Source organism: Pleurodeles waltl, chromosome 2_2 (assembly GCF_031143425.1).
Source record: "Pleurodeles waltl isolate 20211129_DDA chromosome 2_2, aPleWal1.hap1.20221129, whole genome shotgun sequence".
NCBI classification, from domain to species: Eukaryota; Metazoa; Chordata; class Amphibia; order Caudata; family Salamandridae; genus Pleurodeles; species Pleurodeles waltl.
Genome location: NC_090439.1, coordinates 1,101,855,426 through 1,101,874,417, shown reverse-complemented (window position 1 = coordinate 1,101,874,417; position 18,992 = coordinate 1,101,855,426). Strand labels below are relative to the sequence as shown.

The window sequence follows — 18,992 nt, the reverse complement described above, 5'->3', positions numbered from 1 at the left end:
GGAAGACTGGATGGTGTCTGTCGACTTGCAGGATGCTTACTTTCATATCCCGATACTCAAGTCACACAGGAAGTATCTCCGGTTTGTGGTGGGATCGCAACACTACCAGTTTGCGGTCCTTCCGTTTGGTCTTACTTCAGCACCTCGAGTCTTCACGAAGGTGATGTCGGTGGTTGCGGCAGAGCTCAGAAGGAAGGGGATAGCAGTATTCCCTTACTTGGACGATTGGTTGATCAAAGCCAAGTCCCCGGAGCTTGTGTTGCGTCATCTGCAGTCAACAACCCAGTTGTTGTTCGACCTGGGCTTTTCGGTGAACGAGCCCAAATCTCACCTAGAGCCCTCTCAGCGCCTCCTGTTCATAGGGGCAGTACTGGATACAACATTGGGTCGGGCCTTTCCTCCGCCTCAGCGGATTCAAGATATTCAGGATTTGGTTCCAATGTTTCGAAATGGAGCGGTAGTTCCAGTCCTCAAGGTCCTTCGTCTGCTCGGTCTTTTTGCCTCCTGCATTCTGTTGGTCACGCATGCTCGCTGGCACATGAGGGCTCTTCAGTGGTGCCTCCGAAGGCAGTGGTCTCAACACAGAGGGGATCTAGAGGGTACTGTCAAGATCTCCAGAGATGCTGCTGTGGATTTAAAGTGGTGGATTGCAAGCAACAATCTTTCACAAGGAAAGCCGTTCCAGCAGTCGCCACCAGTGGCCACAGTCATAACGGATGCTTCCACTCTAGGGTGGGGAGCTCATCTGGGGGATCTGGAGATCAAAGGTCTTTGGTCTCCAGAGGAACAGATTTTTCACATCAATCTGTTAGAGTTACGGGCTGTACGTCTGGCTCTCAAGGCCTTCCTCCCTTCCCTTCGTGGTCAGTCGGTACAGGTCCTAACGGACAATACTACCACGATGTGGTACATAAACAAGCAGGGAGGAGTGGGGTCGTATCTTCTCTGCAGAGAAGCTCTTCGACTATGGTCCTGGGCAAAGGACCATCGGATTTGCTTGATAGCAAACCATCTGGCCGGAGTTTTGAACGTGCGTGCGGACAGTCTCAGACGCCACTTCTCGGCAGACCACGAGTGGCGTCTCCATCCAGATCAAGTCCGTTTAATCTTCCAGAAGTGGGGGTTTCCTCGGGTAGATCTGTTCGCCACTCGAGAGAACGCGCATTGTCCGTTGTTCTGCAGCCTTCAGTATCCGATGCAGGAAGCGTTGGGGGACGCGTTTCAAATGACCTGGTGCGGCCAGTTGCTTTACGCGTTTCCTCCCATACCCTTGATTCCTCGAGTATTGAGGAAGATTCGCCAAGACCGGGCTCTAGTAATCTTAATAGCTCCGGATTGGCCAAGGAGGGTGTGGTACTCCGACCTTCTCCAACTCTCAACGTGCCCGCCGCTCCGTCTCCCTTTCAGGGCAGACCTCCTCTCACAGTCGCAGGGGCAGGTTCTACACCCCAACCTCCAGAGTCTGCACCTACATGCCTGGAGATTGAACGGGGCAACCTGAGTTCCTTCTCTCTCCCGCCTGAGGTAGTGGATGTTATATTAGCGGCCAGGCGACACTCCACTAAATCTATCTACGCTAATAGGTGGTCTAAATTTGTTGCGTGGTGTGGAGAGAGGCAGATTGATCCTTTACATGCTCATCTATCGGACGTTTTGTCTTTTGCTCTATCTCTGGCGCAGAAAGGTTGTGCAGTGGCTACCATTAAAGGTTATTTATCGGCCTTGTCAGCCTTCATATGTCTTCCAGACCAACCATCTTTATTTAAATCCCCTATTGTTATCAGATTCTTGAAAGGTCTTCTAAATCAATATCCTCCAAAGCCATTCGTTATGCCGCAATGGGATTTGTCCTTAGTCCTGACTTTCCTTATGGGGTCCCCTTTTGAACCTATGCATTCTTGCCCCTTGAGGTTTTTGGTTTTAAAAACAGTCTTCCTGATAGCTATAACATCAGCAAGGAGAGTGAGTGAGTTGCAGGCCTTATCAGTAAAACCCCCTTATACAACTTTTTATGGGGATAAGGTGGTGTTGAGGACCAAGGCTGCTTTCCTCCCGAAGGTTGTTTCACCCTTCCATTTGGCTCAGGCAATTACTTTGTCCACGTTCTATCCTCCGCCTCATCCTTCCAAAGAGGAAGAAAGACTGCACCGTCTGGACCCAAAGAGAGCGTTGAGCTTCTTTATCGATAGAACAAGGGATTTCAGGCTGGAGGATCAGCTGTTTATTGGATACGTGGGCAAGAGGAGAGGAAAGGCAGTCCACAAGAGAACACTATCCAGGTGGGTTGTTCTTTGCATTAAAATATGTTACTCTTTGGCAAAGAAGGATCCTCCTGAGGGCATTAGAGCTCATTCCACCAGAGCTAAGTCGGCCACTTCGGCCTTAGCCAGAGGTGTTCCTGTGGTCGACATCTGCAAGGCCGCAACTTGGTTGTCCCTTCACACTTTTGCAAAACATTACTGTTTAGATTCTGAGGTTAGAAGGGACGGTCATTTTGCACGGTCAGTGCTGCAGGATTTCTTGGTTTGACCATTTAGGCACCCACCGCCGGGCGTGGTACTGCTTTGGGACTCTATTCATGAGGTGAGGAATCCACAGGTAGTTGTATCCATCAGAAGAACGAGTTACTTACCTTCGGTAACGACTTTTCTGGTGGATACATTAGCTACCTGTGGATTCCTCACGGTCCCACCCGCCTCCCCGTTGCCTTTATGGTCCTGCCAAGTAATCCTTGAGTGCGCTCCTCTTGGTCTTTGAGGGTGCAATAGATGTATATATAATATATTTATATATATATATATGTATATGTGTATATATTTTTATGTATATACTTGGTGTGTGTATATATTTTGAAAAGAGAGAGTTTTATATATATATATATATATATATATATATATATATGTACATAAAAAGATTTACAGTTATTCGTACAATGTGGTGTATTTTTACAATATAATGGATGTTGCCTTGCTCTTTCATTGCATTGCCTGGTTGTTCTCATGCACGTAAAAAATGATTGGTACTGACGTCTGCACGTCGTCGAGGACCTCTTATTGCCTGTATGACGTCAGACGGCGTCGCGTGCGAGACAGTGACGTCCTCGTCGACGTGCAGAGACTAGTAAGAAGATTTCCGTCGAATGCTGGCGCCATGGGAGTATTCATGAGGTGAGGAATCCACAGGTAGCTAATGTATCCTCCAGAAAAGTCGTTACCGAAGGTAAGTAACTCGTTCATTGTGACCATTAGAGTAAAAACATAAACAGTCCCACCATCCTGATCTAATAAGATCCAGTGATTCCTACCTACACCCTAATGGTTAAACCTGAGAGCATGGTGGTGTTAGGTCTTCTGCCTGTCGCAGTCTGTGGAAGAAGCCCATACCTGAAAGATGGGTAAAGGTCTGCTGGCAATCCTCCCGGTTGGCTGGAAAGACGAGGCCAGGATCTGCGAAGCTATCAACAAAATGGTGTACACCCTCAGATGGCTGGGATGCCCTCTACCCTCCTTTGGCTTATACAGTATTTATATAGCAAAACATGTGTTCTAAGGACAGGCCTAACGTGGTGATATGGCTGTGGTTTAGGGTTGACTTTGACTCTTGCAGCGGCAATACTAGGTAAAGTATTCTGTGCACAATATGACATCCTTGAGCAGGGCATAGAGTGAAATGCTTGCAAAGGACTGATGAATGTAAAACATGAATAACTATGCCTTCTCCGAAAGGTAGCTGATTAAAGTATAAAAGCAACCTCGCTAAAAAGCGAGCTGTGCTAAAATATAATAAAATGAAAAAACTAATAAAAAGTACACAGGCTACGGGCCTAGAGATAAAAATAAGGGTGTAAGCCCTTAAGGGAACCCACAACAGTGTCTTGTCTAAAAGCTAAAAGTACTCCCTTTGCTTGAACAGTCTCTTAATTTAGTCTGTCCTGCTTCTTCTATGCAGGCTATTCGGACCGCTTTGCCTTGGATTTCACCCTTAACACTATTTCTAATGTTCTCTTTCAACTATTAAAATTATCTCTTTTTTAGTTTTAAACCTTTCAATCTTGCTTTTCATTTCTAATGTGCCCATTCAATACCTCCTACTTCTACGTCTCTGTAATGGTGCCCTTAAACGTGACTTTTTTTTTTTTTGACTTGCCTCTCTACTTCTCCATTCACATTCACCTTGTTTCACATACTTCACATTTTCAGCTCTGTAACATTTCTAAAATGGTTCCCTACATCGCTTTCCAAGGAATAAATATTCGGATTCTTACTCTTATGTTTTTCAGTTGGATTGTTTTACACTTAATCTGGGTTTCTGCACTCGACCTTCAACTCCTTGTTTTTTCACATCTCCCTTCTTCCTTTGCATAACATTGTTCATTTGCTTCTCTCTACTGGCTACCTTTCAAGTCTTGTGTGTTTTTTCTCTACAACACATTCAAATTCGTGCATAAATCTGAACTATTTTTGCTTGTGGCAAACAATCCTGTCCACAATTTTCGCTTTGCATCACAGTTTCACATTGTACGTCTGATTTTTATTGTGTTTTTCTGCTTGCAACTAAGAACTGGAAAGCTCTTGCTGTGTGCTCTTCTCCTGCTCTTCTGCTTTCCAGAAAATCCATAAATAAATATGTACAATCAGCTTTTATTTAACCCCTTTAACCAACTGGGCTACTCAAATGTCAATCAGGTATGGCCAATCCTACCATAGGACACTATCTAAGCCAGCTTTAGCCACTGGATACCTTCACAATGAGTGACTCCATTTTGCCTTTTCAAGCAATGTCAGTCCATGTTAGATATTTGCAAGCACTATATTTGCCAGTGAATGATAGTACATTTGTATAGCAGGGTATTTTCACTTCTATTAAAAATCAAGAATTGCATTGAAATCTGCAATATTGATACATCATAAACCACTTTTGCTTATTTAGCTAAACTATTGAAAACCAGCATAGATCACTAGCATAGCAAAAGTGTGCTAGCAAATGTATGCGTTGAAGCCCCACTCCCTGAGCTTTGCATCAGATGCGAGAGGGACTCCAGGTGACCACTTCAGTTACTGGAGCTTCAGAACATAATTTCAAGGCTTTGCCATCTGACTTTTTGATACTTATGTCCTGTGTCACATGACTAAGGGTAGCAGATAGTTGGTCTTTGTATATTTGCTCCCAGACAGTGAGACAAAGGGGAAATAGGTGTTATTTGTATCAGCTGTCTCTGACTTGATATTGGGGGTGAGGCTGTTACCTACTATACATGCACATCACAATGGCTCTGCCTCAGCATCTTTACAAAGGGTTTCACACAAGTCTTTAGTGGCAAGAGACTAGCTGGTGCCAGGGACGGGAGGCAGGAAATTCCAGACACCTATGTTGGGCTATGGTGAGCTCTAAAAGTTTTCTCCCACTTCAAAGTGTGCACCAGGTATAAATAGTGGACCCTCAGACTCAACTCTTCAGTATACATGTGGCCCTGTGGAAGAATCAGGACTGCTTTACTGCTCCGCTACAAGATGGATTTCTACTTTGATGTTCTGCTGCCTGAGTGAAAAGGACTGGACCTGCATCTTGATCCCAGCACCACTGGAGTGACTCCACCGGAAGCCTGCGCCTCAAATCTGCTGCTGCGAGTCTCATCCCCAAGGGCTGCCACCCAGTCCTAGCCCCTTGGGAGTGGGCTTGAAGGTGCTCTGCCTGCTCAGCTGTGGTCTTTATGGCAGAACTGACGCAGCATGACACATCTCCTCGCAGCTCTGTAATGGAACTGCTGCTGCATAATTCATCCACAGTGCAGGCCCCCACAGCTCTTCGGAAACACTAGTGCACGATGCCTACTTGATAAACGCCCTCTCAGCTCATCAGGACTGCTGTCTTCAGCCCTGTGCTCCAAAACTGTGCCCCTGAACTTGTGACTGTGTTACGGTCCAGCACGACCAGATAAACCACAGTTGGCATTTTCTACAACCAGATAACCCACAATTGACATTTTCTACTTCAAAGCAATGTCTTTACTTGAACTTTAAAAATAGCATATATCCGGTTCCATTGATTGTATTTTTGGCTTTGTGGCATCAAATAATTTATTAGATTTTACTCTATTTTTTAAAGTAGTTCGAAAGGTCTCTTTTGTAGTTTTTTCCCTTTATTACTGTTTGTGTGCTGCATAAATACTTTACACATTGCCTCTCAGTTAAGCCTGCCTGCTTTTAACCACACTACCAAGAATTGGTTGATGCTTCTAGGGCAACCCTCAACCAATAACTCAATTTCTTACACTTGCACTGATTAGATTTTGACTTAATGGAAGCACCCTCAAGGCAAAATATAGTCACTGTATTTTTTGTTACAAGTATGTCTTTTTTTTTTTTTTTTCATAGTATTTTTTGGTCAGTAACATATGCACCTGTTTGATTTTTATATTTGTACAGGAAAGCCTATGAAATTGAGTCTTGCAACGGAGGAAGTTGCCACCTTTTATGGTAAAATGTTAGATCATGAGTACACAACGAAGAAGGTTTTTCAGATGAACTTTTTTCATGACTGGACTGAGGTATGCATGGATTACGCTTTGTGTATCTGGTAGCTTGGAAAATTAGTACATTTGAAATTTCTCTATAATACCTGGGAGCAGGAATTTGTAAAAATGTTATGATCTATTTAATTTGTTTAATTTACCTACTCAAACTGTGCCTTCTCCTTTTCCACATTGCCGACTCCTTCCTTTCTTACATACCCAACTTTGGGGAAGAACATTTTGCCATCTGTAGACCACATACTTATGCGGTATCAGTGTCTAATTCCATAATTGGACGGAGCACTAAGCCAACCTTCAGTTAACATTTGTAAAAGTGCATTGTGGAACGTCTAATTAAAAACCAGTATTGTAACAACCTTCAATCTCCAAAGCAAGTTGAAGTAAACAAATAGTAAAATAAAAACAAATCCTGAAAAAAAGAAAAACAGATGAGTCACCATTTATAGATTTTTTTAAAAAACAATCGACACAGAAATCACTGGGATAAACCATTCTATTAACTCCTTGGTCTGCCCCTTGCGAGTTAGTTGGCATATTCTTTTGGTTACAGTCGTCTCGTTTTTCTAGTGTATGGTGTTAAGTTTCTTTAGTTGAAGATACTGAAGCTGTTTGAATAGGTCACCTCATATAATTAATGTAATTTCTTGTTATGAAAAGCTTTCATGTAACCCATTTTGTTGAAATACAGAGCTTTATCCTAAAAAGACACTTTAACATCAAAGACTAACCATGCCCACCTTTAGTGATAAGCGGCTATGGTAGCTGTTATGTTGTGATCCTTTGTTATAAATGTTTACCTCCTATTAGCGATTAGAACTGATCCATACTACTTGATATTTTAATTAGTCTACCTAAATTGTGAATGTATGAAGGGGCACACAGCATTGTTAGTATGAACCGTAATAAAATGTTTAAATCCTCTAATAAAGAAAAAAAATTCAATTTCTGCATAACTGCAAGACATGTTCTGTTGAATGTACTATCGTCTTTTGTAAATCCCATTTTACTTTCAGATAATGACAGAGGAAGAGAAGAAAGTAATCACTGATCTGGATAAGTGCGATTTCACCCAGATTCATAAATACTACTTTGAAAAAAATGAGGCCAGGAAAGCTCTGCCTAAGGAAGAGAAACAGGTAGGCATGTGTACCATGCAGATTCTAGTCTACACTGTTAAGGGTCCCGAAATTGAGCCCATCCCGTATTAAAGTGTTAAATGTTTCTTTAAAAATGTAATTATTAGATGTTTTTTCCTATCTCTATTTTGTTTATTTTCCGCAACAATTTACCCAGTGTGTGCTGTATCACAGTTGAATTTAATTTAGTCTGGTTTTTGTTTTATGTATTTTGTTTTTCACTTTACCATGATTATCATTTTCTGCCTTAATGCAAATATGTTGCATTACCTTTTTTATTTTTTCTATTTTTAGGGTGTAGCACTGCTAAACCAACTAAGAATGAAAGCGACTTAAAATACAAGTTCAATAGTTATAAAATATAAAGGAGCTGAAAATAAAAGGAATATGCACACACATAGGTGTCAATCATCCGCCATTCAGCACACTTAAAAAGAGATACAGTTGTAGATAGAAGCACTGTGTGTAAGATTGTTGAGGGGATATAGATTAAAATGAAGCGTTGGTGTGCCACTTTTGCATTCAAGCGTGTCAATATATACAGTCACCTAAATTATCATAAGGCCAAACTCCAACAATGCACCACTAAAAATGTGTGACAACTCTTAGAAACATTGACTGTTGTGTTTTTCTAGTTTAAAACAATACAGTAAAAACCTTTGATTCATCAGGCCCTAAATCATCTGCATACTTGGATGCTGGGACTTGAGCTTCAGCAGGAAGCAGCATACTTTGCCTAAAGTAATTAAGGAATATTTATATATGTTTGATGGCATGTGTAGCTGCAGATACACATGCTGTGCATATCTCGCCATCTAGTGTTGGGCTCAGAGTGCTACAAGTTATTTTTATTCGAAGAAGTCTTTTCAAGTCACAGGATCAAGTGATGACTCCTCTCGGTGATAGTGCGTATGGGCATCGACTCCTTTGTTAGATTGTTTTCTTTCTGCCGTCCGGTTCGGACGTTTTCCCTCTTGCTCCATGACGTTCGATTCGGACACTCTATATTATCTTAAACGTTTCTCATACTGCCAGTATTGTTTCGAACACGGTTTCTTCTGCACTCGATTCAATAGTACTGTTGGATTCAAGGAAACGCCCTTTCGGGCGCTCGAGCCTTCCTTGGGCCTGTTTGGGCCTACTGCGTCATAGCCTGATTGTAGGAGGCTGGACTGGCTTGTAGTGAGTACCAAGGGTTACTTGCACCAGGCCCAGGTATCCCTTATTAGTGTATAGGGGTGTCTAGCAGCTTAGGCTGATAGAAAAGGTAGGTTAGCAGAGCAGCTTAGGCTGAACTAGGAGACGAGTGAAGCTCCTACAGTACCACTAGTGTCATATGCACAATATCATAAGAAAACACAATACACAGATATACTAAAAATAAAGGTACTTTATTTTTATGACAATATGCCAAAAGTATCTCAGTGAGTACCCTCAGTATGAGGATAGCAAATATACACAAGATATATGTACACAATACCAAAATATGCAGTAATAGCAATAGAAAACAGTGCAAACAATGTATAGTCACAATAGAATGCAATGGGGGCACATAGAGATAGGGGCAACACAAACCATATACTCTAGAAGTGGAATGCGAACCACGAATGGACCCCAAACCTATGTGACCTCGTAGAGGGTCGCTGGGACTGTAAGAAACCAGTGAGGGTTAGAAAAATAGCCCACCCCAAGACCCTGAAAAGTGGGTGCAAAGTGCACCTAAGTTCCCCAAAGAGCACCGAAGTCGTGATAGGGGAATTCTGCAGGAAAGACCAACACCAGCAATGGATTTTCAGACAAGGGTAACTGTGGAACATGGGGACCAAGTCCAAAAGTCACGATCAAGTCGGGAGTTGGCAGATGCCCAGGAAATGCCAGCTGTGGATGCAAAGAAGCTGCCACCGGATGGTAGAAGCTGAGGATTCTGCACGAACGACAAGGGCTAGAAACTTCCCCTTTGGAGGATGGATGTCCCACGTCGTGAAGAGTTGTGCAGAAGTGTTTTCCCGCAGAAAGACCGCAAACAAGCCTTGCTAGCTGCAAGGGTCACGGTTAGGGTTTTTGGATGCTGCTGTGGCCCAGGAGGGACCAGGATGTCGCCAATTGAGTGAGGAGACCGAGGGGGCGCCCAGCAAGAGAAGGAGCCCACTCAGAAGCAAGCAGCACCCGCAGAAGTGCCGGAACAGGCACTACGAAGTGGAGTGAATCGGGGCTCACCCGGAGGTGCACAAGAGAGTCCCATGCCGCCGAAGGACAACTCAGGAGGTCGTGCAATGCAGGTTAGAGTGCAGTGGACCCAGGCTTGGCTGTGCACGAAGGAAATCCTCGGTGAGTGCACAGGAGCCGGAGTAGCTGCAAAACACGCGGTTCCCAGCAATGCAGTCTAACGTGGGGAGGCAAGGACTTACCTCCACCAAACTTGGACTAAAGAGTCACTGGACTGTGGGAGTCACTTGGACAGAGTTGCTGAGTTCAAGGGACCTCGCTCGTCGTGCTGAGAGGAGACCCAAAGGACCGGTGATGCAGTTCTTTGGTGCCTGCGGTTGCAGGGGGAAGATTCCGTCGACCCACGGGAGATTTCTTCGGAGCTTCTAGTGCAGAGAGGAGGCAGACTACCCCCACAGCATGCACCACCAGGAAAACAGTCGAGAAGGCGGCAGGATCAGCGTTACAATGTCGCAGTAGTCGTCTTTGCTACTTTGTTGCAGTTTTGCAGGTTTCCAGCGCGGTCAGCAGTCGATTCCTTGGCAGAAGGTGAAGAGAGAGATGCAGAGGTACTCTGATGAGCTCTTGCATTCGTTATCTAAGGAATTCCCCAAAGCAGAGACCCTAAATAGCCGGAAAAGGAGGTTTGGCTACCTAGGAGAGAGGATAGGCTAGCAACACCTGAAGGAGCCTATCAGAAGGAGTCTCTGACGTCACCTGCTGGCCCTGGCCACTCAGAGCAGTCCAGTGTGCCAGCAGCACCTCTGTTTCCAAGATGGCAGAGGTCTGGAGCACACTGGAGGAGCTCTGGGCACCTCCCAGGGGAGGTGCAGGTCAGGGGAGTGGTCACTCCCCTTTCCTTTGTCCAGTTTCGTGCCAGAGCAGGGCTGAGGGATCCCTGAACCGGTGTAGACTGGCTTATGCAGAGATGGGCACCATCTGGGCCCATCAAAGCATTTCCAGAGGCTGGGGGAGGCTACTCCTCCCCAGCCCTGACACCTTATTCCAAAGGGAGAGGGTGTAACACCCTCTCTCTGAGGAAGTCCTTTGTTCTGCCTTCCTGGGCCAAGCCTGGCTGGACCCCAGGAGGGCAGAAACCTGTCTGAGGGGGTGGCAGCAGCAGTAGCTGCAGTGAAACCCCAGGAAAGGCAGTTTGGCAGTACCCGGGTCTGTGCTAGAGACCCGGGGAATCATGGGATTGTCTCCCCAATACCAGGATGGCATTGGTGGGGCAATTCCATGATCCTAGACATGTTACATGGCTATATTTGGAGTTACCATTGTGAAGCTACACATAGGTAGTGACCTATATGTAGTGCACGCGTGTAATGGTGTCCCCGCACTCAAAGTCCGTGGAATTTGCCCTGAACGATGTGGGGGCACCTTGGCTAGTGCCAGGGTGCCCACACACTAAGTAACTTAGCACCCAACCTTTACCAGGTAAAGGTTAGACATATAGGTGACTTATAAGTTACTTAAGTGCAGTGGTAAATGGCTGTGAAATAATGTGGATGTTATTTCACTCAGGCTGCAGTGGCAGGCCTGTGTAAGAATTGTCAGAGCTCCCTATGGGTGGCAAAAGAAATGCTGCAGCCCATAGGGATCTCCTGGAACCCCAATACCCTGGGTACCTCAGTACCATATACTAGGGAATTATAAGGGTGTTCCAGTATGCCAATATGAATTGGTGAAATTGGTCACTAGCCTGTTAGTGACAATTTGTACAGAGAGAGCATTACCACTGAGGTTCTGGTTAGCAGAGCCTCAGTGAGACAGTTAGGCATCACACAGGTAACACATACATATAGGCCACAAACTTATGAGCACTGGGGTCCTGGCTAGCAGGGTCCCAGTGACACATAACAAACATACTGAAAACATAGGGTCTTCACTATGAGCACTGGGCCCTGGGTAGCAGGATCCCAGTGAGACAGTGAAAACACCCTGACATACACTCACAAACAGGCCAAAAGTGGGGGTAACAAGGCTAGAAAGAGGCTACTTTCTCACACTGATGGATCGGACTCCATTCCGATTCTGTCCTCAGTGCTACGCTAAATTTCCTTACACCGACCAGCACCTGGTCTGTAATCTCTGCCTTTCTCCAGAACATCGTGAAGAAAGCTGTGAAGCGTATCGGTCTTTTCGATTGAAGAAAACACTACGCGATCGAAGGGCATGAAGACTGGAGATGGCTTCCAAGCACCCAGTCTACCACCGACACCCTCAAAGAGGAGCAGGCACAGACTGCAGTTTAGATCCCAGACTCCGAGCAAGGTTCAGACGAACACAGCTAGCCGAAAGCAGCGGCACAGTATGTGAGTACACCTGCCCCAACACCCACTTTAAAAAAATCAGGCAAGGCTTTGGATGCATCACTGCTGTCAAGCCATGGTTCCACCCGAAAAAGACTAATCGTCGACCGACCCTTGGGTTCGGCACCGAAAAAGGCCAAAACACTCCAACAGGCCACAACTGTTTCGGTGTCGGGGTCGAGCTCACAAATTCAAACCTCAACCTCTGAACGGAGCCGATGCCCACAGTCATCGGATCCGAAAAGAGTACGCCTCTGCTTCTGAGCCGGAACCTCGGGCAACAGCTTCAGAACCGAAACACCTCTGTTGGACTTCGGAGCCGAAAACATCATCCTGGACAGAGGAAACAGGACTTTCGGCTCGAATTAAACAAATGGCAAAACATTCACTGAACATTCCTCTAAGGGCAAAAAACATACCTCTGAACATCAGATGGAGGAATTGGACTTTCAACGTATTTTAGAGGTTTGGACACCAAGCAGAGAAGAATACAAATCCAGAAAGAGACTATAAAAATTATTTCTCCACCTCCACAGACTAAAAGAAAGCTAGCATTTCAAGAGACTCTTGATACTGCCCCACCACCGGCAAAACCTTTCAAGCGGAAGGAAAAGCCGAAACCGCTTCAGCTTTCTCCACATTCACCCCAGCTTTCTTTTTCACCACAACCTATCACTCCAGCACCACCGTCACAATCACACTCATACTTATTCACAGGGAGACACTGTAGACCCATGGGACATGTACGACCTGGATCCTATACCATCTAATGATCCAGATCTCTACCCACTAAACCATCCCCACCAGAGGATAGTACGGTTTATAACCAAGTAAGGCCTGCTGCATACCATGGGGTACAAATGCATGCAGAACCTTTAGAAGACGATTTTCTTATTAATTCACTATCCTCAACTCATAAGCAAAACCAGTGTTTACCAATGCTTCCTGGTATGCTTAGGCAAGCAGAGGAAATATTTAAAGAACCAGTTAAAACTAGGGTTCTAACACAGAGGATTGACAAAAAAAATATAATCCTGCACTAACAGATCCAATTTACATCAAACAAGAATTACCACGAGATCCTATTGTGGTCCGTGCAGCCAGGCAGCATGCCAATAGTAAATCTTCGGGAAATACTCCACCCCCTGACAATGAAAGCTGAAAATTTGATGCTGCGGGCAAAAGGGTGGGAACACAAGCAGCCAATCAGTGGCATATTGCAAATTCCCAAGCCCTGTTGGCAAGAAACGACCGGGCACATTGAGATGAGATGCAAGAATTCTTGCAATACCTACCCAAAGAACACCAAAAGCGGGCACAGCAAATTGTGGAAGATGGTCAGGCCATAACGAATAATCAAATTAGGTCTGCACTAGATGCAGCTGACACTGCAGCTAGAGGAATTAATATCAGCATCACAATTAGACGACATGCATGGTTGAGGTCTTCAGGTTTCAAACCTGAAATACAACAGGCAGTCCTTAATATGCAGTTTAATAAACACCAACTCTTCGGACCAGAGGTGGACACAACTATTGAAAAATTCAGGAAAGACTCTGACACAGCAAAAGCCATGGGAGCCCTTTATACCACACCATTTCGGGGTTCCTTTCAGAAACTGCAGTTTAGGGGAGATTTTAAAACCCACACTGCAGATGCTTCCACCTCCCATCCAAAACAAGGGCAACAGTACTACTCAAGATGGTCATTTAGAGGCTCCTACAGGGGATAACATTTCAGGGCCAAAGGAAAATTTGCAGCCTCAAAGGGTGCTTCACACCCATTAAACAATGACTTCCTAAACGTCCCACAATCCCATATGTGGGAGGAAGACTGCAACAATTACATTCTCACTGGCAAAACATCAGCACAGATCAATGGGTACTCTCAATTATTCGCAATGTTTATTGCCTAGAGCTTATCTCTGCTCCACCAAATATTCCCCCTCGTTCTCACAGACTCTCTCCAGAACACACTATTCTACTAAAACAAAATCTATTACTCAATGGGGCAATAGGAATGGTTCCCATTGCACAGCAAGGGACAGGAGTATACTTGCTATACTTCCTTATACCAAAGGAGGATGGTACTATCAGACCCATTCTCGATCTCAGACCTCTAAATCTATATATCCTGTTAGAAAATGTTCACATGGTGACTCTACAGGACGTCATTCCCCTGTTACAAAAACAGGATTACATGACCACATTAGATCTAAAGGACGCTTACTTCCACATTCCCATACATCCAGCTCATCGCAAGTATTTAAGGTTCGTAATATCAGGCAACCTCTACCATTTCAAAGTACTACCCTTTGGAGTAAAAACAGCACCAAGAGAGTTTAAAAAATGTCTAGCTGTAGTAGCAGCATACCTCAGAAGACACCACATACATGTCTTCCCTTATGAAGATGATTGGTTAATAAAATCCAGTACCATTCTAAAATGCCATCAACACATACAATATTCAATAGATACCCTACACACATAAGGGTTTAAAATCAGTTACCAGAAATCTCAACTTCAGCCAGCACAAATTCAACCTTATCTAGGTGCAATTCTCAATACTCATTCAGCATTAGCCTACCCAAATCCACAATGGATACAGGCTTTTCAATACCTCATATCACAAATACAGGTCAATCAAACTTTCACAGTAAGATTTGTCATGAAACTATTGGGAATGATGGCATCATGCTTAGCAATAGTACCAAACGCGATGCTAAAAATGAGACCACTGCAACAGTGTCTCTCACACCAATGGTCTCAGGCACGGGGTCGATTACATGATCTAGTGTTGTTAGACCGCCAAACTTATAAATCTCTGCAATGGTGGAATCACAACCACTTAACAAAGCGGCGGCCATTTCAAGACCCATTGCCACAGACCATAATCACAACAGATGCGTCAATGACAGTTTGGGGAGCTCAATTTCAACAATCTAACGATACAAGGGGAATGGGACTCAATCCAAAAAACTTAGTACATAAACCACTTGGAATTATTAGCAGTGATCTTAGCCAGCAAGGCATTTCAACCACAGATCATACACAAACAGTCTTAATAAGAACAGACAACATGACAACAATGTATTATCTGAAGGGGGGGGAGGCATGCTCATCCCAATTGTCTCTTCTAGCTCAAACAATATGGAAATGGGCAGTTCACAATCACATTCACCTGCTAGCGGAATACATCCCAGGAATACACAATCAGCTAGCATACCTTCTAAGGAAGATGCAGCAACAAATACACAAATGGGAGATTCACCATAGGTACTTCAATATTACTTTCAAATGTGGGGAACACCAAACATAGACCTTTTCGGAACAAGCAAAAATGCCAAAACTTCGCATCCAGAAACCCACACCCTCAGTCCAAGGGCAATCTCTATGGATCAATTGGTTTGAGATATTTGCTCACGCTTTTCCCCCTCTCCCGTCAATTCCATTTCTGGACAACAAAATGCATCACACTTCCCTCACCGTGATACTCATAGCTCCCAAATGGGCACACCAACACTGGTACATGACACTCCTAGATCAGTCAGTAGTACCACATCACAAGCTTCCAAACAGACCAGACCTGTTAACTCAGAACAGAGGTCAAATCAGGCATCCCAATCCCAGTGTGCTCAATTTAGCGATTTGGCTCCTGAAGTCATAGAATTTGGAAACCTACAGCTTCCATTAGAATGTATGAACGTTTTAAAGCAAGCATGTAAACCAGCAACCAGACAATGCTATGCAAATAAATGGAAACGGTTTGTATACTACTGTCAACCTAAAAATATAGATCCACTTAAAGCATCAGTACAAGATATTGTGTTGTTTGCTTTATTTGCAAAAAGCAAATCTTGCTTTTTTCTCTGTTGAAATTCAACTAACGGCCATATCAGCCTACCTACAAAACATACAAGATACCTCTCTGTTTAGAGTTCCTGTCATAAAAGCATTTATGGAAGGACTTAAACACATTATTTCACCCAGAACTCCACCAGTTCCAGCATTGAGTATCAATATTGTGCTCACACAGCTTATGGGTCCCCCATTCGAATCCATGCACTCTTGTGCTATTCAATTTCTAACATGGAAAGTTGCTTTCTTAGTAGCAATTACTTCCTTAAGAAGAATAAGTGAAATTCAGGCATTTATTCTAGAAGAACCTTTCTTCAAGGTACATAAACACAAAGTAGTACTTAGGACAAATTCAACATTTTTCCCTAAAATGGTTTCACCTTTTCACATTAGTGAGTGGAATTGCCAGTCTTCTTTCCACCGCCAGACTACAGCTGAAAGAGCTTTACGCACTCTTGCTCTTAAAAGAGCTCTAATGTATTATGTAGACAGAACAATTTTTTTTAGGAAAACTAAATAACTTTTTGTTGCTTTTCAACAACCTCATAAAGGTAATCCAATTTCAAAACCAGGATTAGCTAGATGGATTGTAAGATGTATTCAAACATGGTACCTTAAAGCAAAAACACAACTATTAATAACTCCAAAAGCACATTCCACTAGGAAAAAAGGTGCCTCCATGGCATTCTTAGGAAATATACCAATGGCAGATATATGCAAAGCAGCCCCATGGTCCACACCACATACATTCACAAAGCATTACTGTGTGGATGTGTTATCTAGACAATAAGCCAGTGTTGGATATGCAGTGTTAAAAACGCTATTTCAAACTACTTCAACTCCTATGGGCTAACACCGCTTATTTGGGAGAACTACTTTTTAGTCTATGCACAGCATGTGTATCTGCAGCTACACATTCCATTGAATGGAAAATGTCACTTAGCCAGTGTACATCTGTTCGTGGCATTTAGTGCTGCAGATTCACATGCGCCCTCCCACCTCCCCGAGAGCCTGTAGTCGTTGGAGTACTTATTTGTACATATGTATATACATTGCAAAAAACAAACCAATTGTAATACCAATAATTGCATCTATATGATAACGTGCCCATGTGGGTTACAGTATATTGGTATGACAACACGACCTGTGAAGACACGTATCAATGAACACAGAAGTCATATTAGAGAGATGAATAACCAATTTTATGTTGTCTTATTGCTCTCCTACCTGTACTAGTGCCTGGATTTAGGTATTTTTCCTTTTATAATTCGAACCCACCAGTCACTATAAAAGTAGTACGGCTTAGAGCCCCCATTCGGGGAGCCCGTCAGGCGTTGCAGCGGCAGCCTGGCGAGGAGCATTTCCAGATGATGATGCCAGTCATCCATTGTGATGCGTGAGGGCTCTTGCTCCTGTAGCACTAGGTCCCCTAGATCTTTTTGTTTAATTTGGAACAGTGTACCCTTGCCTTGACTGTAATTATTTGGGGGACTGTACACTGGACCACTAACCTCCCGGTCCCCCCCCCCCCCCCTTGTTGCCTTGATTTATATACATTTGCATGGACATCTTATTTACTTTTTATATATCTATAGCTGTACATACACAATCTTTCACTCCGTACTTCCCCTCCTGCAGGAAAACAATCTAACAAAGGAGTCGATGCCCATGCGCACTATCACCGAGAGGAGGAGTCACTCGATCCTGTGACTCGAAAAAAGACTTTTTTGAAGAAAAACAACTTGTAGCATTCCCAGCCAAACACTAGATGGCGAGAAATGCACAGCATGTGAATCTGCAGCACTACATGCCACAAACAGATGTACACTGGGTAAGTGGCATTTTATATATATATGTTCGGTGGCATGTGTAGCTGCAGATACACATGCTGTGCACATCCCGCCATCTGGTGTTGGGCTCGGAGTGTTGCAAGTTGTTTTTCTTCGAAGAAGTCTTTTCGAGTCACGAGATCGAGGGACTCCTCCCATTTCGACTCCATTGCGCATGGGCGTCGACTCCATCTTAGATTGTTTTTTTTTCCGCCATCGGGTTCGGACGCGTTCCTTTTCGCTCCGTGTTTCGGGTCGGAAAGTTAGTTAGAATCTCGGAAAAATCGTCGGTATTGTTTGCGTTCGGTATCGGGTTAGTTATAACAGATCGACACCGATTTATGAAGAGCTCCGGTGGCCCTTTGGGGTTTTTTCGATCCCCCCGTCGGGGCCTGGTCAGCCCAGCCACGTGTCTCTTCAAGGCTGATGGAACGGACCCCATTCCGCTTCTGCCCAAAATGCCATAACAAGTATCCATATGCAGATCAGCATCTGGTCTGTAACTTGTGTCTGTCTCCAGAGCACAAGGAGGATACCTGTGAAGCCTGTCGAGCGTTTCGGTCGAGGAAGACATTAAGAGACCGAAGAGCAAGAAGACTGCAGATGGCGTCGGCGCCGACAGGACAAGGGCATTTCGAGGAGGAAGAAGAAAGCTTCTCCATCCATGAATCGGACTCTGACGAGCTCTATCCCGAAGAAACGCCGAAAACCGTGAGTAAGACATCGAAACATAAAACTCACGAGAAGACAACAAAAGCCCAGGGGACGCCACCGCCAACAGGCCATGGCTTAACCCGAAAGATAGGTGACCGATCATCGGCACCGAAAAAGGGCATGCATGTGGCGAAGTCATCCGACTCCGGTCGAGATACCGCCACACAGCAATCTCGGGCCCGAGACACCGGCCCCGAACAGATTTGGCACCGAGACAGTGGCACCGAAATGGTTCGGCACCGAGAAACCACAACGCCGAAAATAAAGAAGGTTGCCTCGGAGCCCAAAAAGGCGACCGAAAAGATTTTGATTCCGAAACATCCGCATCGGAACCGAAAACAGGTTCCTACAGAGAGGAACAGGGATTGTCCTCCCAGATGCAAGGACATAAGTTCGGAGAGGAA

General features: G+C 44.4%; 1 protein-coding gene across 3 annotated transcripts in view; it reads left to right on the top strand.

Moving 5' to 3' along the window:
- TOP1MT (DNA topoisomerase I mitochondrial) overlaps positions 1 to 18,992 on the top strand; it is a 711,804-nt gene that overhangs the window by 385,435 nt on the left and 307,377 nt on the right. For all 3 annotated transcript variants that reach the window (XM_069220874.1, XM_069220875.1, XM_069220876.1), the window contains 2 exons: positions 6,426 to 6,547; positions 7,546 to 7,668. In XM_069220874.1, the coding sequence (XP_069076975.1) occupies positions 6,426 to 6,547; positions 7,546 to 7,668 (245 nt within the window). The remainder of the gene's footprint in view (positions 1 to 6,425; positions 6,548 to 7,545; positions 7,669 to 18,992) is intronic.